Raw genomic sequence first — 23,563 nt, forward strand, 5'->3', positions numbered from 1 at the left:
CTAGATTTATTAACTGTTAAAGTGCTCGCACAACGGATGTCATATACAGAGGTGAATAAGTTATTAGTAATTGACATCGAATAAAGAACTTGTGAACTGTGGACAGGTAACAAACTTCATCTTCTAACATGCGACAGTTTTCATAAAATTGTTTTGTTGTCGCACCCAACAATCCTGCTTTCATCAACGAAGACTAACAGTTTTTTTTAATTGTTTAAAATTGTTTCCATGGGATTCTATATTTGCACCTAACAGATCTCTCCCCCCTACAGCCCTCACAAGCCAGAGATGGTGAGTGGTTCATCTCACACGCGAGTTTGATATACTGTCGTAAAAAGAATTAAAAGTTTTGAAATTAACAAATTAAAGCAAAATAAAAATTCTTTTCATAACTATTGTACTTGATTTTCTGTTGTCTACTAAATCCTGGGTTAGCATTTTTATCTATACCTGTGTCAAACTCAAAATGTGGAAGAAGAGTCCAGCTATGAAAGAAAGCGGTTCGATCGACTGAATGGGTTCTGAGGCTACAATATATATTATAAGCTGGAAGTGCTTGCTCAATATTATAATTATAAGGAATTATAAAGACAAAGACTTGGTATAAGTGATGGCAGAGAAAAATAATTCAATCGACTGCGAAAGTTGGCAAAGTGTGACCGTTACTACTCATCAGAAGACGGTGGTCCTGATGGAGCATCCTTCGGGTAAATGGCGAATCACGTGACATTCTCATGGCACCCAACATATCTGCTTACATCTTATTGCTGATGACATCTTGTCATACATGGGAGACACCCGATCCCTGAGTACGGAGTGCATGTACAAGTTGCAATGTCTAACTGCCATACCGACATGCCGATCTTCTAAATATCATACGCGTTTTCGGTCTGGCTGGCTGGCTGGTCCGCTGGCTGGTTTGACAGTTTAGACACAGCAGGTCTATTGTTACTTTGCGTGTTTTTTCGCGGCTACTATTATCAACGACAGCATGGCAAGCAACTCGTATTTCAGAGCTAGCATTCAAGTGAGGCAAGGAGGACAAAAATGGACGACAGTCGCGAAGATATTTGAGACGATTGTGAGTCCTGCTGAGGTGGAATCTGCTTCTCCTCGAATGGTTGTCTAATAAAGTAATGTTCAGTAAAGTAAACAATAATGTTTCCATTAAAACGCTTGTGTGATAAATATAAAAACAAAATGCATCATAACCATAAAATATAAAGAAACCCCCGAAGTGTTTTTTTTTTTTTTTTTTTTTTAAAAATCAAATTCCCAGCTTCCTTCTGACAGTGCAGTGTGTCTCTCCCTCTTGTCGAGAACACTGAGATTGTCATCTTTTTTCTAGTCTGGAGTGTTGAGGCTGTCATCTCTTTCTTGTCTCTAGAGTTTTGAGGTTCTGCTCGGCGTCTAACACCTCGCGATTTTTGCAAAGCACCCATTAGCTTCGGGGTGGAGATGACACAAACGACTACAATTGTAAGAGAAGCATGAAATACAGTAGGGGGACTTTATTTCTTTCATTATCAATTCAACCTTAGATATCAACTCGCCTCACAGACTGACTAGCTTGTATGATAAACCAAAGTGGTAAACATTGCGAACCAATGGCGTTGAGGAACCGAAGCACGTGACTCCTGCCAGCCAATCAAGTTGAAGCAGTCTGCTTTCCCCTCCCCGTCTTTTGAGAATAGTAGCTCGGGTATCACGATCTCATTTTTGTGCCTCGATAGAGCAAACTTATACTGCGCATGCGCAAGTCGGACACAGAAAAGCACTATTAGAATTTGCGCACATACCCCGGAGCTAGCTTGTCCCTCCATCACTTGACTGTTCCTTTACTATTTGTATCTATCCTGACTAGTGTTGATTGTGTAGTCACTGTTGTCTTTAGTGTTTACAGCAGGTGACAATCTCCGTCACCGAGCTTCCGTGACATGCAACAACTAACTGACATATGACTGTGTGGATTTAATGTCATTCTGTGTGACAAATACCATGTCACCTTTCCGTTGCCATAGATGTGGCTGTTGTGCTCGATGAAATAGTTCTGTCGATGAAGGGGCAAAAAACAAGTGTATTACCACCGCCACTCACTCCCTCCCCCACTTGTGTACATACACTGTCCGTAGTAACATATCAGTACACTCACATTGTCCATGATGACCTCAACCGTCAACAGTCTTTTTGTTTCTGTGATGTAGGAACATAGCAGCGTGTGCGCATGCGTGAGTGGGTGTGTGCTTACGTGAGTGTACGTGAAAGTGCGGGTGTGCGTGTGCACTTATAAGCGGGAAAGAGAAACAATATCTTTTAACTGGCTTTGTACACCCCCGACACCTCCCATAAACATGCCACATAAAATACTATCAAATAACTGTGTATTCACAAAGTATCGAGTGTCATTCAGCCCGCACCTCTCTCGTCCCTCATAAAGACTTACCACCGAGGGTAGTGTTTCTCTGCTGTAGGTCATCTTTAAAGCAACTGCTTGCGACTATATTAAAGCAGCTGGTTTTCTGATTTATTTCTTCGAAATAATAATAATAAAGTTAATTTATGGTGTGTTTTACCCTACTATCAAACGCTAGCCCAAGAACTTGACAAAAAATAAACACGAATACACCTCCTCCTCCTCCTCCTCCTCATCATCATCATCATCATCATCATCATCATCTAACACTCGTTACTTCACTCTCGTCCACTAGACGATGTGGACGGCGGCCTTGTGGTAGTGCTTGTTCAAGATGTCTATCAGCAAACAAGCTGTCGACCGTCAAAAAAAATTCTAAACAATGACTTGTGAGATGTGATACAGGCATGAAAACAAGTTTATGGCTGTGAACCTAACTCACACCTCGTGGAGAGGACAATGAAAGTAAATTTTATAAAGTCGTTTACAAGATGACTGAGCCTTGCTTGCCGGGGTCACGTGCATGCACAGGAAGCTGCATCCGGGGCTTGCCTACACCAACTTCTGACTACTGGCTGATATAGTCACTCAGTCCTGAACTCACTTCCCACTTTGACATGACATTCGTGTTTTGGTTTGCCTGTACAGACACAAGTACACGTTTCTTGTGTACAAATGGGAGGGACATCTTGTGGTGGGAGGGCGCTTGTCATAACAGAGGTGCAGGTTGTGTTTGTCAAAAAACTCTTGTGCATGTTCTGTATTAATGTTTTCTTTTATTTTACAAAATTTAAAGTTGTATGTTGTGTGTAATACATTGTACACAACTAAATATTTTACATTAACTACATTAATAGATGAATGTTATGCACAATATTTGGTTGGTGTGTACCATCTGTACAACATTTAATTATTGTGAATATCATGATATATTGTGCACAACAATGCACATCATCAATGACAAAAGTCAAGATATTATGAGAGGAAAGATTCTTGCAGTGTTTGATTACCATGACATGTTAATTACACAAAGTAAGTCTAATTATTATGGTCTAAAAGTCCGTGTTTTCTTTCTCCCTTTGGAAAAAAAAACCCTTACTTAAATGACAATTTAAAATTGTCTGTTCTCTTGTCCTTGAAAATCATTATTTTGTTGAACGGATGGCTGCTCAAGAAGAAAAAAAGATGCCTGTGTCTGACTGAAGTCCCGAATGCGAGAGGATCCTGTACAATTTGCCTATTAGCCACGTAGGGTCTGATGCCACTCTCATCTTTTAGACACTGCCCTACAACACTTGGACGCCTCTGGCACCTATGTTCGGGTCCTGTTCATGGATTTTTCGAGCGCTTCAGCACGGTCCAGCCACACCTTCTGGTACAGCGCCTACTAGACTTGGATGTCAACACCAGCCTAGGTATGTGGATGCAATCATTCCTGAAGGACCGACCACAAAGGTTGGTCTCCAGCAACAAGTGCTGTAGAGTTCGGCTCGTCTGAAAGGGTAACATCGCCGCCTGGTATGGCCACCTCCTCGTCAAAGACAAGGCAAGACTGGCCAGAGTCATACACCAGGCAAATAAAATTACTGGTACACCACTGCTGCCACTTTGTGACTTATATTTTCATGTAGTCAGAAAGATGACACACATCACCTCAGACCAATCACACCCTCTCCATCCCAACTTCCAGCTGTTGCCCTCAGGCGGGCGCTACAAAGTGCCACGTATTCCAGCTTAACAGATTGAATGAACAAAGATTTCCGCCTAAATCTTGGGAGTCGGTGTCTTTTATTGTATTGAGCCCTTTCTTTCAAAGTTAATTTTGTGTGATTTAGCCTGTGAAGTGTTTCTGTTTAGTATTAATTAGTAGGTGAGAAGTAGCGGCCATTTTGTTGTTACATATTAAGTTAAGTATTTTCCCCCTTATAAGCAAACCTTTTGTGCCACTGTATAACAGTTTCAGTTAGTTTTCCTCTGTCTACATTGCCCCGTGTCTTGTCTCTAAACATTCCTGTGTCTTTGTCTTCTCAACTCCGCGAGAAAACCAAGAAGAAAGGTATCGACCAATTGGCATGTTAATAAAGAATGGTCTTGTGCTCTTTTTTTCCAGTAATGATCAGTAATCGCGTCAATGATGATGATGATGGTGAGTGGAGGAGGAGAAGCAGGTCGGAAGAAAAGAAGGAAGGAATGTCGCTAAAGGTGTTTATCTTTTACATTCCGCAGTACATGGAGACTGTTGGACAACCGACATTAAACCAGTGGCAGCAATAGCGAACTAAGAATGTCGAAGTCCGCATCACATGTCGGAACATTTTCCTTTGTTGTGTTCCGCTTTGCACTGCGCATCAGTGTTTGAAGAACATTTGTCTTAGAAAGGAAATCCTCGTGCCCAGCGCGCTTTGAAGTCGGAGCCCGGCAATAAAGGTGGTTACAAGGCGCAGACCTGGCGCTTGTAGCGAGTGTTGACTGTGAGTAAACTGACCTGTGCATTGGGTGTTTGCACACGGGAGGCCAGTGATGTCTCTACCCCATTGATGCCTTTGTCCGCCGCCAGTTGTATTCTCCAGCCTCCAAAGGCCGCCAACCGTTGGTGGCGCTTCGCTTCCAGGACGGACGCCCTCCTGACAACCTGGAGGACAGCCCATGTCCGGACTCGTGGTGGAGTCTTTTGTGCCACACTGCACTATTTTCTCGTCCTCAATATTTGATACCGTTTGTCTCTAAGTACCCACATTTTCATCCGCGGCTGCAAGTCGCCTGGGAACTGTCTCAGCCAGGGGTCAAACATTTCCCTCTTTCTGTTACGGCTATGTAAAGTTTTTCTCTTACAGGCCGCCTTTTCGGCCACCGGTCTGCTAGAATTGTCTAGAAAATGAAGTCATTTACGGAGGCACGGACTCATCTGAAACACTCTGCTATCATCCAGGAACGAAACAAACGATAATAAAACGAAATTCGTTGCGAGAATTGGCTTTCTGGGCTTCAGCTATTGTCTACTGCAAACAGGTACGCAGCTTCTTAATTATATTTTTTCAGACATCAAACCTTACTCCTTGATAGCTTTTGCCAACACCGACTACAATGGTCGCTCTTCGGTTGTGGACTACTCGTGTCTCGGTATTGACAGACATTGGCAGCCATGACGGATAGCGGTGTCAAACAAAGTGAATAAGAACGAGAAAAGAGAAGTCCCGGATGTGAAGACGTGGCCCTGCTTTAACGACAACAACAGACGGGGATTTTTTGATTAGGCAGTCAGGGGCCATGGTGGGGCCCTGTGCACAGTATGTCACTACCCTAGAGCTGGGTGTTAACGACTAACAGTCAGCGATACCACTCACATTCATATAAGTATTTTAGCTGGCTGCAGGCCCTAATTATCTAGCTACTGGCTAGGTCTTTGCCATCTACCTACTGGGTGTCGGCCCTAGCCATCTAATTACTAGCTAGGGCCACATTGTATACTCGGGTCCAAATAGGCTTCAAACTAAGTGCGAAAATCGACAATAGGGGTAGGGTTAGATGGGTTAGGACAGAGCCGTTACAGTTCTCTGCGAATAAGTATATAATGTGTGTGAGAGACCTGCAAATTCATCACCAGAAGATTACTTACTTATGAGTTCCTCTTTCACATGTAACTTTTATGTACGGTGACTGATCGTTTATCTTACAGTTTCGTGCAACTTAGAGCAGACCAAACACCACAACACTTTCTGCAGTCCTGCTTATCTGTTCTACCAGCAAGAACCACAACAAACTGTCCCCCGATCACCTCCCTAGATAATAAGCTATGAGGATCAGCCGCTGACCTACACGGACAGAGTTCGCTGATCCAATAATCAATCATTTATATTGTGTCTGTTTGTTCATCTACTGTCTTATTTTTCATTCGAGGTAAGAAAACTAGATTCAGTGGAATTCTTACTTATAACAGGAACAGAAAAAGCCTTCATTTCCTGCGCTTTTCTGGAAACATTTATTCCTTCCTTTGTTAAAAAAAATATTTAATTTACTAATTAACTTCAAATATTACACAGCGCCTTCCTTCAGGATGAATTCGCGTTACACACACCGACATCGCATTATAAATAACAATACTAACATTAATAATGAATTAATAAATTAATGAATTAATAAATTAATAACATGCTGTAGTAATATTATTTGATGTTTGTGTCTGAAGATGCATGCAATCCTAACCTGTGGTGAAGTGTATTATTGTTATTTGTAGAAAGCATTTCCCAGTGTGCGCTGTGCACACGAGACTACAAGTAAACAAACAGTCTCACAGACAAACACTTGCGCGTGACTGTTTATTCGTTTGTAGTGTGCACACGAGCTTTATGCAGATTTTCACAGCCCCGTGTCTACAAGTCAAAGATATCTAGTTACTAACCTTTCCAGACTTTTCTCGGTGGTCTGGTTTTACCTGGTTTCAGGTACATGAGACTACTGGCATGCCACACAGTTACTGTTAATTAAAAAACCTAAACAATAGATCGCAACCCAAACACCCAGTCGCCGGACGGTAATTAAAAAACTCGTCAAAGACCGGAAGTGTGCCAAAGTTCGGTCTGTGTGCTTGCATATCACCCCCCTCCCAGACTATTCAGGTATCGCACATAATCCTTTTCCATTTCCAGGAGTCGGAAGACTGCAGTGAAAGAAAGCTTGTCGAGGTTCTTATGATGTCTGTGGAGTGAAGGAACGAGGAAGCCAGTGTGGAGAATAACTCCAGCTCTCAAGTTCTGTGTGTGATTCCGTGTTTGGCTGATGAATGGAGGCTAATCGTGTTTTACAGAAATAATCTCGGAAACTGTAGGCTGGTTGCACATTTATACCTACCTGAGACATGAGACAACCTTTGAACTTTTTGTTAACAAACACAAGCATTTCGTCCTCTTGACGTGGTAATTCTCGGATTGAGATTTACTCTAACGATGAAACTTTCTGAAATAACATTTAATTGCTTAATGGAAAGACTTAAAGTGATTAATGGCAACTTTTGAAACAGCAGCAGCAACAGATTTTCTTTTTGTTTTCTTCAGGTTTTATATAGACATTCTATCGAATTTAAAAAAATTAAAATATGAAGATGATGATAATAATAACAGCAGAAATAAATAAAAAAATATGTAAGACTCAGAAACATGGCAGAAACATTTAAGTGCAGACTAGAGGAAGACATTGCATTGTGAAGGCACCAAATAACAAACTGGAGTTACATACTTTACAACTTTAAATAGAACAACGATAAGGAACACCATACTTATCAATTTAAGCCAATTTATTCCTAATTCCGTTATCTTTGTTCAAGTAATCTATATAATTATATATTAGTGTCATACATTCATGTCTGTCTTTTGTCACATTTTCGCCAGCTGTTGTACATTTGAAATTATTGTGTGATGTACTCCTGGGTTTAAAGCGAATAAAATAAAATGAAATGAAAAGGAATTTTACACTTTATAAGGCACTCAATGACAAAGAAGAATTCCACACTTCGCGAGCACTAAATTATAAACAAAAGCCAGACACTTCACAAACATTACAAACTGGAGTTCAGCAGGCACTGAATTGCAATTTGAAAAAGACCTTGCAACGCCCTAAATTGTAAAATAAATAAATAAATAAATAAAAAATAAATAAATAATAAAGAAGCTGGAGAAATACACTCCACCTGCACTAAACTACAACGGGAAGCTGGACACTGCACAAGAAACCAATCTGTGGATTCGAACCCCTAGAGGGCTGCCCTTGGTGTTTGGTCAGGCCCCACTGCTCAACCCTACACCTAACCCTTCAGGGCCCTGTAGACCCCGGTGTTTCTTTCGGTGCAGGGGGTGCGGGTCGCAGAGCTGTAGTCTTGACGAGTAGGAAAACAAACCATAAAATGACAACATATAAAACTAAACATGACTTTATTGTCATCATCTTCGTCGTTTGGCATTTAGTGTGGACTCCTTCGACACCCCACCGACAACAAAATAATGGCCTTCTAACCAACCATCCGTGTCATGGCAACCAAATAGGTTCAGTGCGCGTGCACTCCCAATCTGTCGTACTTCGCGTGCCAACTTCTTTTGTTTTACATCCGGAAAGACAAATAAACCAATCAAACCGCGCTGAGAAATCTGTGCCGATTATTTCTCAACCATTTAAGCCTGAGGTTGCCCAGTGCTAACAATAATTTAAGTAAAAACAATCAGAAACCACTATATTTCTTGACAGTTATGTACAGTCAAAGTGGTTAATGTTTGTGACAGACTTGTTTCTTCTTGACAGTTGGTCTGTGGAAGGACGAGGGACGTCAGAGGAATTTGTCATAAATGTTATTCATGATAGTCTTTCGTTTCTGCCTACTAGGATTATATATACAGATTTCTAGGAATGGTGTGTTCTAGCTCTGTTGCATTACCATGCATGACTTGAGTGATGGTGTATTTGTGATCCTGACACGAGTGAGGTTCCCGGTGCCCGCCATTATCCCCTCCCTTCACAGCGCCGTCGTTGCCATGACCGCACTCGCTTGCCCCAGTTTCAGGTTTCTTCTGTTAACATTTACGATGTTGAGGAGCTCTCTTCGGCCACGAGGACAAAAAGGCCCATAAACCAGGCATCAATCGTTATTGTCCGATAATATTTCTTCATCTTTCATTCCCGATTTCTTCGTCTCGTCTCTCGGCCATCCTTATCCTACCAAACCCCCATTCAGCTCGCCCACCCACCGGGGTGTCAGTGTTTCTGCGGTTTTTTGTTGTTTTTTTTTTCATCCTCATGCTCATTTTCTGTCCATTGTGAACATTGTGTGTGCTGGGCCTTGTCGCACTCGAGCAATAAAGTCTCTCTCTCTCACACACACGCACTTTAAAACCCAGTGAATATCGCCAACAACGACGACGACGACGATGATGATGATGATGGATCTACTTTAGCTGAATACGCATATATATGTGTGTGTGTGTGAACACTGACAAATAAAAGAATAAATAAAATGTACCAGCTCATGCTCGGGATGAAGAAAACTTATAAAACCGAGGCGTTCTGATTTGTACATGTTTAGAAGGACTGCTTCAAAGCAGCTTGGCGATGGCTGACTGGATGAGAGAATCCAGACTCAATCTTTATAGGCTTCCTGAATGATCATCTTAGACACATTAAAGAAAATAAAAAAAAATCCAGCCAATAATTTCGAACGAGATCTTATATCATTACCTTATAAAAGCCAGCAGCACTTTCAAACAGCGCGTGCTATAATTCCTGAATTCAAAGCACTTGATATCTAAGTATAGACACACTAATAAACATTTAATTATCTACACAGACGTAATACAACATCCTTTGATATTTACACGGTTTTACAAACATAAAAAAAACAAAACAAAAAAAAGAAGTAGAACAAGAAAAAAGAAAACAAGAGAATGAAAGGCTAAAATATCACGACAGTTAAATTCCCATTACTGAGGCTTAAAGAATTAATTGACAAGGAACAAACGGGTGTAGGACTAGTTTGAATTAAAAGGTAAACAATGTTCGCCAGACAGAGGCAAAGTGTTTGAAACACGAGAAAGCGTTAGGTCCAGTTTGTGGGAGGCAAACCTTCAGAATATTCTTATATCAATAGAGCAAGAGGGGATGTTGATGTTTACAGAATAAAAATATAAAAGTAGGGGCACATTCAGTAACGAATGAATGAAATAAGCGAAACGCATGATAAATTGGTAAAGGCCCTTAAGGGATAACTTACTAGGGGCACAACTAATGAACTTTAGGGAAACATTAGTGATAGTAGGGGCCCAGTAATGAATGTGCAACAAAAATAGCAGCCCACTCGCTTCAATTATTGTTTAGCCATCTTTTATAAGCAAGCGAGAAAGATTGTTACTAAAATTATTAAAGACTATAACAAAAATTTAAAAAACACAAAATGTAAATTAACTTTATTTAATTTAGGTCTACGTTTGTGTACTCCTCACTATGTCTGGATCATTCACTGTTTTTGACAGGCTTGAAATGGCTCTGAGAGACGATGGTCCCTCCTTTACTGTCCATTTCTCTACCAAAGCCCTCTACCATCAATCTATCGCTGACATTTTCTTAGTTCACCCTTTTCATGCTTTCTACTGAGAGGAAAAAAAATTCCTTGTCTCCCTTCTTCTTCTCCTCGTTGCTGACCAAAATCTTGTCTTAATTGTAATGGCATCGATTACATAATGTAGAAGAAGCACACTCCCAACGATTGTATGTGCATGTTCTAAATTAATCAGCTTCTCATTCGTTTTCTTACATCTCCTCCACTCGCCATCAGCGCGTGCGTGTGAGTGAAAGTGTGTGAGTGTGTTTCCGAGACCAGAGCGAGAAGCTGGACAAAACGCTCAAACGCTGTAAAATTCAGCAAACAGAGAGCGGGCGGAATACATTAATCACTCGACAAGTCGCTCGCTCTCTCCATCGTTATCACTGCAAGCACAACTATCGGTTCATCAGCTGACACCCGTGTCCAGGGCAATTAGTCCTCCCATCTCCCCCCCATGACAGGCCGCGTGAAGTGTCACAAGCTGCCTGCCTCCTCGGCGCCTCCCGGCTGTCAGTGCTTGTCACACTTTGCCGCGATATTACTCATGTGTTAATGGTTAATTAGCCACACACCACCCCATTCTGATCATATCTTGACGCCGCGCTGACAAACCCTCCACCCGGGGCTGCGCCACCCTGCGCACGCGCACTCACGCTCGCCCGTGTGAAGGCGCCGGTGGGCGTGGCCTGGCGGCTTGATTGATCGGTCGTGCCCGCGCGCAGAAGTGAGTGATCCGACCCTCGACGTTCGATAAGTCTGCACCGGGGACTTGTTTTTGCACCTGCGCTGTGCGCCTGTCCTTGCCCCGCGGTTTGCAGATAACACCTTGGATGCAGTGTGACGGCCAAGGTATTGGCTGTATCTATGGCCCCGCCAGGCGCGCGGGGCAAAGGTCAAAATCAATCACCGGGCGGCGAGAGCTGACTGTTACTGGAGAATTCCTACAAGCTGCGAGAGGAAAAACCTTTTAAGCTCTTAATCCACTAGATGTTGCTGTTAATATTGAGCAGTGGCTTTAGATGTAGAGAAGAAAGAAAACAGTGTGTGAGATACGGGAGGGAGAGAGAGAGAGTGCGCGAGCGCTGTGTGTGTGTGAACTGAGCGAGATGAACAGAGAAGGGTTTATCAATCTCTTACACAAGACAAAAAGGAAAGAAGAAACGAAGAAATAAAATTTATTGTAGAATGAAGTTTATTGCAACCCGACATCAGTGGGTTTGAATGGTAGAAGAATTTATTTCTGAGGTCGCCATGAAAGGGGAGTAGTTGTCTTCTCGTAAAATTTCATCGATATTAGTCGTGATGGGCCCTTCCGTCCAAGTGGTTAATAAATGCGTTTCTTCGATTTTATCCGGGCAAACATTTGCTCTCCCTCTCTCTCTGATACCCTAGCTAAGCGAAGTAAACTATTACAAAGCATATGGCAACTGTTGAAGCCTGCTAGAGAGACCCCGGGTACCTAACTAAAACAAAGCCAGACACCCAAGCACCAGCAAGAGTAGTATGGATGTAGACACTCGGATGATAATTTTTCTCCATGAATGTTGCCCTTTTCTTTTTACGACCTCGTTTGCAAAATTGATGACAGTCGGCGGCGTGTCAGGCGCGAAGTGGCTGTAGGAGAAAGCCATAAAACGATCTGTGCACTGTCAATCGACTGCCTGCACCTCAGGTGCTAAGCTCGGGCTGCGGCCCAGGTGCTAATGTCGCGGCTGCAGCGCTCTTTACTTTATTCTCTCTTTTCTTTCTTCCTTCCATTTTTTCTTTTTTTTTTTTTTTTTTTTTTAGGTTGCTGCCGACTGGAGGACGCTTAATGGCTCCTAACCACTGATGTAGACGCCAATGAATGCATCCATTCGTTTGATCTTTGCGAAAGGAGCTGCCAAAGTTTTGTGGAAAGAAAACCAACAAAGACTGTTACCAATTATTTTGCTCGTTTGGCTCCGTGTCTGTGCCTGTATGGGTGAACGAGGGATGTTTTTTGGAGGGAGGAGGACACAGGTCGATTCCCGCGAGTGAGTTAGAGTCAGTAGTTGTAACGGTGCGGACTGTCACTGACCCCACTCCCCTTTGTTGGGGGTCCACACGGGAGACAACCTACACGGTTTGATCACTTCTCTCCCTGAGACATGCTTTGGTGAAGTGTGTGACAGCCAGCAAGTCTTAATTACTAGCAGTGACTGAGGCCATTCAGGTACACACTTCCTTTCTCCTTTTCAGTCTTTCTGTGTTCATTTTCACTCCTCCCACTTCAGCCTCGGTTGCCTAGCTCCATTTTTTTGGCTATATACATACAGTCAATGCTTATTGTTCACAATATTATTTAGTTTGAAACTCTGTTTATTATTAATCATTTATTCAAGCAACTCCGAGACAAAATATCACCCACTTGTTATTGCTGTGAGTTCTATCATATCCTATTCTTTATTTGGTTTTTCGTCATACGCGTGCACACCATTTTTTTTTTTAAATGTAAACTTCTCTGTAATTGCACAATTGAATATTCCTACGCTTTTATTGTATGAAAGTTTAATGATTTGCAGTATTTCCACCTCCCACTTTTTCAACTTATAAGATTGAACGGCATTAGAATAACATTTATAATTTGTGTATGTGAGTGAGAAAGAGAGAGAGAGAAAGATAAAAAAATGAAAGAATGTGGGTATGAGAGCTCACGGACGTATACAAGTACCAAACATGGCCAAACATTCAATAGATAATCTCGTTCCATTTAGAGAACTGCATTCAACGATTACATACAACTATTTGTAAAACTTTAACATCTTTTCTTGTAATAAAATAGAGTGGTGTACATTGTCATGTTAATATAAACAACAAACAATAAACACTAAAGTAACTTTAATCTCGACGCCGAAGCTGTCGTGACAAGTGTTCAAGTGCGGTCAGTCCTGTCTCGTTTTCAGTCGACACAATTCGGTGTCTCGCGATGTGTCTGTCCAGCAGGAAGACGAGGGCATGAGGAGTGCATAACTACGTCACTCTGGTGCTCGCCACGCTGTGACACCCTGCGCGTGCGCGTGCTTGCTTGTGAAGCAGAGGTGACAGTGGTTGCTGCAAAGACACAGCCTACAAGACCGCCCAAAGCTGATTTGATAAAACATTTTTATTTATCATCAAGCAGATGAGTTAGCAACAGCAAACATGCACCAACACACTTAGCTTTGATACATAATCTTGTCTTCTCGCCTTTTTGTCGTCTTATTCCTTCTTTTAATTTCAAGTATCTTATCCAAATCCTGTTTCCACTGACTGCCACACAGCAAGAAATTTCTGAGGGCGTCTTTGCACATTATTTTCCAAATTGAAAATTGACATTACTTAGCTACATTCATTACAATATTTTTAAAATAATTATGATAAATATTCTTATTTATATTGACGAAAATTCTAACCCTTTTGCATATTTGTATATTAAAAAGCAATTTTAATAATGCAGATAAATACTGAATTTTAAAACGATGATAATTATAATAATTACTATAATTTGCTCTTTGATCATGGCAATAATTCGTGCTTTACATAAATGATTTTATAATAAGGATAATTTGCTCTTTTGATAACGGCGATAATTAGTTTATTTTACATCGATAATTTGTGCTCCTGAGAATGATAATACGTACTGTGAACAACATTATTTTAACTTAATGTCAGTTTTTTCTGTAGTGTGTGTGGACAGGAGAGGAACTGTAAACAACGCCGAAAACACAGATTACAAATGAACCGAATGAGAAAAATACTTTGGGTATTACTGCAGGTCATGAAGTGCGTTCCTTGCAAATCACAGTTCAGGCTTTATCTGCATGTTCTATTATTGTATGGCATATGTTGTAATATCACGGTGTAATTATATATAGAAGAAAAAAGTTCAACTGTGTAACAAATACAGTTGGGTGTTCTTCACATCAATGATCTGTTATCCAACTCAAAAATATACTAACATATATGTAAGCCATGAAATTACATACTTTTAACATTCAGATTAAAGGTACTTAGACTGGCCTCTGTGTAAACTGTCCGTTTGGACATAACATGTGCACTATGTGGGGTCAAGTTAACCGAGGGCAACAGCTTTACTTTCTTCAAAACGAGCCTTCTTTGTTCACTTTCATTTTTATTTATCTAATATATTACTTTGAAAATTAGCCAAAACGTGTTCATCAATATTTCTACTAATCAAACTGCGAGTGTGAACGGGTGTCCAAACTGTTTCTATGCAACCTTCTGTTCAGCTACTGTGCTGTGTTGCTGTACATCATTGTACAACTACATTGTACAGCTCCCCAAACTACAATGTCATATAAATCACAAGACAGACAGGCATTTATATTCCGGAATAGAACTGCGCGGAGGCAATCAATGTCACAAATCTCGCTCACACGAGGTGTTGTAAAGGTCACTGGTTGCGTCCCTTAGGAAGACGTCCCGTCAGACATCGGGATATAAACATAAAGATGTGTACATTGGTGCCCACCCCTCACAGAAATCGTTACAAACACACCGCATGCTTCACCGCCAGCTTCTTTTGCGTTTGTTGTTGTTGTTGTTGCTGCTGTTGTTGTTGCTTGTAGCAAAAATACTTCTAAACGACCAAGGTGTGATTTCGCACAGCGGGGAGCGGGGAAGGAGGAAAAAGGTGGAAGAAATGGGAGTACACGAAGAAAAGTCTCCAATGCGAACCCTGTGACCTGTGACCAGGAGATTTGTCTCGAGATAAGATTCCGACCTCGGGCCTTACAATCTTCAGTGTTCGTGTGACACTGTGCTGCCAGATCGTCTAGTCTGGAGGTCAGTTACCATCTGACACTTTTATTGCAGAAAATTGTACCCAAACGTTTATACACCACTGACCACATCGTCAACGAAGACCAGGGCTCGGCCTGGCGGCTGGAAAACAAAGGCCCTGTCCACGGTCCTCCAGTTCTTATCGTCGCCATATCAGCCGCCATCAGTCGCACTGCCAAGCAGGAAACTTTAACAAGAGGAAGTGGAAGGGCGGGGATGGAGGTGGATGAAATTATATGAACTGTTGAGGTTGAAGGGACTTGGCAGTGTGTCTCCTAAACTATCTCAGGCAAGCAAACCGTCAGCCCTCACCACAAACTACAAGTACCAGTTAAACACAACCAGACAGGACCGCCTGGCTTTTCCAATGCGTCCTTTTGTCCTCAGAAGCAGTCCAAGGCTCTAATAATAACATTATCAGTTTACAAGCATCTGTGGTCATCAGCAGCTGTCCTTTCGTCCACCTGCACAGCCTTTGTCAACAGTGCTCGCTGTGATGGCAAACACGGGGTCGCGGGGGTCACCAGCTTATCGCGCGGGTGACACTGCGTAGACTGCATGTAGTGCGCAGTAGCTTTGGTGAGCACCCGGTATGAAGCACATTATACTACCCCTCCACCCTACCCCACCCCATCTACCCAGCATGCAGCTGAGAGCTGCCAGGTGCCAAGTCATTGCACTTTGTTGACAGAAAGTATCTTAGTAGCGACTGTCACATGATAATCAATGCGTGCGGCTCGAAGACGAGTCTTGGAAAGAATTTGCTGGAAGATTCCTGATCATATTTATCTGTTGTATTTAGTTCTATGAACTAGCAGTATAGTTTTTAGTGGAGAAGTGCATTCTTGTGGGATTTCCTGGGACACTGATGCTGTGTTTGGTCAGTCATCCTGATCACACTAATGTTACCTCGCAACCTCTTGTGTTCCAGAAGCTGTCCTGCTGCTTGATGTGGTCGAGCTGCCTTGTGGTGCCCAAACTCTAACATTTCACTTTTCTATTTACAAACCAAACAGCGGTGCCAGGCGACATGGGCCTTTGTGTGCTCCACATGATACTTATGGATATCGCTTTTTTTCAAAACTATGCCCATGATAATTTCATGCAATATAGCCATCATTTAGTGCCATGTCATGTCTCATTCAGGAGAAAGCTAACCTGAGTAAATAAGGTTATTAAGCTCAAAGTTGTTCATAAAACATAAAATTGGATTTTGAAATAATAAAATCGTGGATAAAAGCACAGCTCACATAAATTTTAACTTTCGATGGCAGAAGCGAATGATAAGAAAACAAACAAACAGCAAAAAAAAACAAAAAAAAAACAAACAAACAAAAAACAAACAAACAAACAAATAAAAACGAAAACAAAACAAACAAAAACAAACAAACAAACAAAAAACATTTCTAAGGAGGTGCTGAAGCAATGTATGTTAATCAGATAATCTCATAACAAGGGAAATGATGTTACGATGTTTCCAAAATACACGTGAGACTTCAGGTATTGAAATTCTTAGAGCTTGCATAGGGATCAGAAATATTCGGTAATCAGTATCCAATGATGAACTGAGGTTAGCCAACTGAAAATAATTTTACACTTGAGTGCGCCTTTAACACTTGGTAACTTCAAAGCAAAGGAACGAAAATGGTTTTGGTCTGTAAGTGTAGAAACAAGATCATTACTTAGTGACAACCCCTGTGAAGACCTTTCTGACGAGGGTGGGTTATTTTTCTGACCTGAGTAATGTACAGCAAAGTAAATGTTTTTTTTTTTTTAATCTGCAAAATCTTTCATTACTTCTATTACATTAAATATTACCACATTAAGAAAAATAATGATAAGAAGAGCGCAAAAAAGAGAGATGGGAAGTAGTATACACAGAGGAGAAGGGATAGTAAGAAGCAGGTGGAAAGGAGGACATCTTAAAACACAATAATTAACATAATGATGACGGCTTCCTGTGTAACGCCTACTGTTACATGAAAAACAACAAACAAGGAATCCATGTATTATATCAATTTGTCGCCTACTTTCAATCTCAGTCTTCAGTCAAGTGGCACATGGTAATAAATAACAGTGTAGAATTAAACATTGTGAACAGAACTTAAATGAATCAACAGTGTAAAATAAAACACAGTAGCGCAGCCATCCTTTGCTACTTGTCAAGTTCAATGTTATTTTCTCAGTATTAAAAATGAAACAAAAAAGTGTTCCAAACCGAATTCCCTGTCTTTTCGCAAATCAAATTGTCTATTGTATTGTGAGTGAGATGACAGTATTATTAATACACACACAGATACGCACTAACAAGCATTGACAGCATCACTTTAACAGCCAAGACTTGCAATATTTTTTCAATCTCTTAAAAATATTAGACTCGTGTTAAGAATTTTATTTTCACTCATTCCACTTCAAAAACCTTAGAACCCCATACGCTTACAAGATAATTGATGATAAACCATTTTCATTACATACAATGTTGATCCACTATATATATATAGAGAGAGAGATTGTAAAAGGGTGCAAGAGATGGATTGATGCCTATGTATTTATATCTACATATATGCTCAGAAATATACGTTGTCTGCAGGACAAATTACACTGTCAATTCTCTCTCTTTCTCTTCTTTTTTTTTTTTTTTTTTTTTGCAGTCAACATCTCAGTTGCAAAATCCCCTTCAGAACACCAAACAAGTAGCCAGTGAACTCACTGTACATTAGCGATGTACTACATAATTCTTACCACTGCTGAGTGACAGAGAATATAGTCGCGCGCAGGATTCTTAAAATAGAAGACACTATAAACTCTTAAAAGTATACAAATTAGGCAATAAAAAAATTAAAATGAATAAAACAATTTTTGAAGAAGGACCAAGAAATACTTTTAAATTAACAAATAAATAAATCAGGAACGGACGGTTCATACAATGTAGTACAAACACACACCTAAGTAAAAGTACAAGAAATAAAATAAAGAAACAAACAAAAACTGACAAATACTTCACTTTAAGAAATGAAGAATATTCAAAATTGCACGTCATAAAACAAACAAACAAAATCAAAGAAAGAAACAAACAAATTTCGAGTTGTAAAAAATACAACAGTGATATTGTACTCCATTATAGTAAGGGTCTCCTATCTCTGCCTCCCCCCTGCCTACCTCCCTGTTGTAGATGCTCAGGTAGGACAGTGTAGACGGCCATCTGGCGAGAAAACAATTGGCACCAGGCATAGACACCAGGCACTGGCACAGATCTCACAGTAAGCTCCCCCCAGAATCGCACAAATGTTCCCCCCTCACTTGCCGACAGGACCAAATCGCTTTCCCCACACATGAACAAAGCTTTGAGCAGCCTGGTGGGATTGGGTTCCTCGGCATCCACTTTAATTCTAGGTTCTTTCACGGAAATTTCGACTACTTCTGTAAGAAAGAACAGAGAAGTTGTATTGTATGTAAGCTTGGCGAGTGGCACGTGACTGGTGTCGAGACCAAACGTCTGAGGCTTCATGGACGGTCTGCTACATTTCTCGCTCCTTGCCTGCTTGGGTAATGTGTCAATGAAAGATCGCAGCCTGCTAAGCAAGGTCCCCCATTTGTCAGGTAAAGTGATCGGCCCACAGCCTCCCAATAGTACATACACACAGCCGGCTGTAGCAAAATCACCAGTGCACGGTGGGTGGGTGAGTAATGAGATGTCACTTTATATGTCTATGACTACGTGATGGTCATTAGTTATTTTTGTGAGCCTTCCTTTTAGAACACGAAAATGGACTCCGCATAATAATTTGTCAATGTCTATATTGAGATAATGTATTGATAAGATTCATTGATCGAGATTTGTACGTAATCTTGTGTGCTACGCACCTTTCTTGTTCTCTCTACACCTTGCTTGTTCTCTCTACACCTTGCCTGTTCTCTCTACACCTTGCATGTTCTCTCTACACCTTGCCTGTTCTCTCTACACCTTGCCTGTTCTCTCTACACCTTGCCTGTTCTCTCTACACCTTGACTAATATATATACATCTTTCCTGTCTGGTGCTATGTCAGTGTGATGGGAACCTCTTCTACAAGCCACAGACGTACCCTGATGGCAGTGGTAAACTCATTGTATGCACCTGACTACATGTATATGATATACAAGCTGACTTCCCTGTGTGAAATTATCATTGTTTATGGGCTGACTACATTTTACACAGCTTAATAATAATAATCATGCGATTTCTATAACGCCGCTCTCCACCATCGAGATAAAAAAAAGCTTAATAAAAATAATAATACATAATAATATCAATAACTGCTATGGACACAAGGATTGGCAAATTTGGAACCGAATATAAGTGTATAAGTGTTCATGAATTAGTGGCACAAAAGGCAAAATAAACACATCTCCCCAGGACTGCAGATGAATACCTGCACCGATGCAAAATCCAAACAAGTAACGGGAAATGAATGTTTATGTAGCCACATATTTCTGTATATCTTTGCAGGCTGACTGCACTGTAGCCAGGCTAACTTGTTTTTATTTTGATTGTTTCTTTGTTTCTTTCCTTCCAGGGCTATTGGCAAGCCGCACATCTTCAGTAATATTTAGGGTCCTATGTCTTTTATGTGTTTCTCTTGTTATTACTGAGGATGGTGACCTACAAGAATTAATAGAATATATATATATACACAAGAGAGATATTATACATATGAGGATAAGACAGTATGTGTATGCATCTTTGATTTAGGAAGAAAGAAAGAGGCAGAAACATCACATGACAAAAATATACCCTTTGTTTACATGTGTTTATGTGCTTTGATTTATTTGATTGCATATATTCAAAGAATGCTGTTTGTCTTGCGATTCTCATATCTGGGAGATGTGTACATAGACAGTATGGAGATAATAGCTACGGCAGCAAATACATGAACAGGCTGGAGGAAGGAGAGAATGAGTGAAGGATACAGAAAAAAGCTGCTATAAGCTGACCATTGAGTGAGTGTGTGAGGGAGAGATATTGTATATACAGCTAGATAGGAATGTGTGTGAATATGTCTGTACATATTTTTAATATCTTAATACCCCGTAGATGGTGACACATTAATAAACAATCTTATCATTTATATTTGTATACCTGTCGTCAAGGCTGGTGAAAAACTGGTTTGACAATGGTGCACATGATGCACACAGTGGCTTATTCAGAGCAGGTGACTGCTAGTGTTACTTATAGTAATGTATACATACTACAAATAATAAATAATGTGATACAAATATTTATAAATAGTATATTCAGAAAAGGTAATTAGCAACACACTTAAGGTATAGTTAATAAAAAGTGTAAACTGATGCCACAAAATCTGTTTTCCAAGCAATGAGATTTGGAAACACGAGTTGTGTAAGCGCGAAGCAGGAAAACAAACAAACAAACTTGGATGAAAGGCGAGCTTCATACATTTTCATACATTTGTCTCCCGAATGCCAGTCAAACCCCAAGCTGCCTACCGACCTCCGCTACCTGTCGCACAGAAACAACAACCCACCCTCATCATTTGCTCTGTGGCATGTTCGAGAGCTCATGTCTGCATTTGTTATTTTTCTTCTTGTTCCATGGCCTCGTGATCGGCTTGTAGTGGTGGACTGTATACAAACACTCGGGTCAAGAGGTGAGTTGCCATCAGGTATATTCTGAATGATGACTGGATCATGATGAATTTCGTGTTACGATGTAAGGTATTTACTATTACTTATTATTACTCTATTTAATATTTTTGATTGTTCCTGTAAACATGACATCAACAGAGTAACTATCATACACACATGTCTTGAGTAGATACATTTAAAAATAGAGGTATATATGTATACAGAGAGAAAACTACATTAAAATGGTAAAGTCCATAACACATACAAATATCTCAGTCTTGAAAGAATTTTAAGAATTTGATATTATACCACCTTCAACTCTCCATGTACACTGCTCCCCATCAAGTGCTTTTTTAAAGGGGTGGCTCGTTAGTTTTACTTATTTTAAACGTTTAGAGTGTACATAGTTTAGTAATCATTTGGCTTTGTGAACAATTTTTTTGAAGCTTACAAAAATTAGTCATCTGCCTGAGGAAATAAGAATGATTAGAAAGTATGAAATGCATTCGAGGGTGAGTTGAAAATAATTGCACTCAGGAGTTGGAATGATTACACTCAGACAAACAAGAATTTTAGGGGAATACAGGGAATATACCTTATTACAACATTCTTACAATTGAATTGATTCCAAGACATTTCTACCCGACACCACGTCTAGATCGTGGGGTCTGTCAAAAAAAGTGTTGATAAATATTAAAGTATTTTTACTGACTGGAAAAAAGCTTTAAAATGTCAGCAGCCAACTGGCTGAGACCAAAGAGGAGTCAACAGTGTGACCGCAGGGTCAGGTGTGTCCTGTGTGATGACATGCACGTGAAGGCAGACACACGCACGCGCTCACGAGTCACTCACCTGCTGAGTCGCTGCTTTGCAGTTGGCGGAGGCCTCCGACAGCGAGAACTGCACATCGAAGGTGGTTCTGAACATTGTCCTCGGTGACTCCTTGCTGTCCCCGTCCTGATATCAGTCACAGACGATTCTGTGGCACCAGCTACAAACTAGGACTGACCCTAAACAGTCGTTGTTTGTGGGCCACTACAACAACAACAACATCACTGGTAGCTCTCAGAGTCCACAACATTTCACTGGCTGCTAAGAATTACTGTTAAAAAAAGTAAACAAATAAACTCATCGACTTTTGATTGTCTGCGGGATCGACTGCTTCAGTTTGTGGTCTTAGCGATGGTTATCATGTGAACTTTCTTTGTCTTGTTATCGATGAGTGGACAGACGAATGTCGATGAAACCTCTGTGAACCTGAGCAAGGTTTGTCTGGTGTCGGTGGCAGACACTGTGTCGGCTGCTTTCATCTATTTCATGCCTCAAACTTTTCTTGCGGTCTGCCGCACGTCTGATCGTGTTTGTGCATTTGTTGTCTGCGTGTATACATGTGTGTGTATGTGTGTGTTCCACACAGGCAGCTAGTCGTTAGGGGGCGACCCGGGCGCACGTGACCTATTCACTGAAGTGGGACGGGTGCTGGCGCGATAGTGACACTGAAAAACGAGAGGATGTTAGTCCATATCCGCACTCACTGGCCCGTGCACCCGCGTGCTTGTAGGTGTAACATAAGTTCCATGACATAAGCACCTGTGTAGGGACACCACCGCCAGGCTGGAGCCTCAACTCCGTGAAATGCGTATCACCTCAACGAGGTCACAGCAGACCCACCTGGCTGTCAACACCAGCTACCTCAACAACCTGTACAATGCTTGCTGGCCAGTGCACGGCAGTCGGTGTCAGCAGTACAGCGGCTGTCAGTCAAACTGCTCATCACAAGGGTCCCAAGACAACAAGACATTTGCACGCGCGCTCACGTCGTCACGGCCAGTCAGCTGACCGAGGCTCTCACGCTCTTGTGTGTGTCGCTTCGTGCTACTCGTCCAACCTTCATCGCAGCCTTTTTTTTTTTTTCTCACCTGACAGGTACACTGTCGTCGCAATCGCTATTATCCTTGCCCTCCTCATACACAGCTTGCAATAATCATCACAAACATCGGTGCGTATGCTGCACACCCTGCACAGCGTGTCTTTCCTGTTGACGGCTACTTCCTTGTCGACAAGAAGACCGAAGAACTTTGTCACAGCTAATTGGTTGAAAGTGCCACGAAGGTCCGCCCCTCCCGGCCGTCTATTGGTGCAGACTTTGCCTTGCCGTGAAGCCACGCCCACAGTGTGCGCTGGTTACCCGCCGAGTGTTCCTCGGAGACGAGCGAAAGGCGAGGAAGATAATTAGGTGGGTAAAGCATGAGTTAGTGAGGCGTGCTATTGGGTAGATTGATGATAAAGAGTGATAGGGGGAGAGGGGAGAGGGGGAGAGACACGTCGCTTTTGTGAAATAAACTTTTGTGAACCACCTGCAGGAATAGGTGTCTTCCACCTGACTTTTGTTGTGCGGAAATGATCAACCTGTCATTTCAACTGTGTCTCCAACACACAAACTTTCTCGATTACCATATTGTAATGTTGCCTATCAGTATTTTTATATTGTCACCATGCTATAACAAAATTTTTTATTTCTACACTAAATATATTTCTGGATATGTCCAATTTTCTACCCACCCTACCTCTCTGATACTGAGCTGTTTTCACATCGTACCTACTGATTCTGTAGGATATTACCGTTGCATCAGAAAGGTGTGT

The 23,563-nt window shown here is 41.3% G+C and overlaps 1 protein-coding gene across 1 annotated transcript in view; it reads right to left on the minus strand.

Annotated features, from left to right (window-relative positions):
• Positions 1 to 23,009, minus strand: part of LOC112577197 (iroquois-class homeodomain protein IRX-6-like) — a 32,242-nt gene extending 9,233 nt beyond the window's left edge. The window contains exon 1 of the mRNA XM_025260202.1: positions 21,773 to 23,009. Coding sequence (XP_025115987.1) covers positions 21,773 to 21,847 — 75 coding nt within the window. The 5' untranslated portion in view covers positions 21,848 to 23,009. The remainder of the gene's footprint in view (positions 1 to 21,772) is intronic.
• Between the last annotated feature and the right edge of the window lie 554 nt (positions 23,010 to 23,563).

Source organism: Pomacea canaliculata, linkage group LG12, assembly GCF_003073045.1.
Source record: "Pomacea canaliculata isolate SZHN2017 linkage group LG12, ASM307304v1, whole genome shotgun sequence".
Classification (NCBI taxonomy): Eukaryota; Metazoa; Mollusca; class Gastropoda; order Architaenioglossa; family Ampullariidae; genus Pomacea; species Pomacea canaliculata.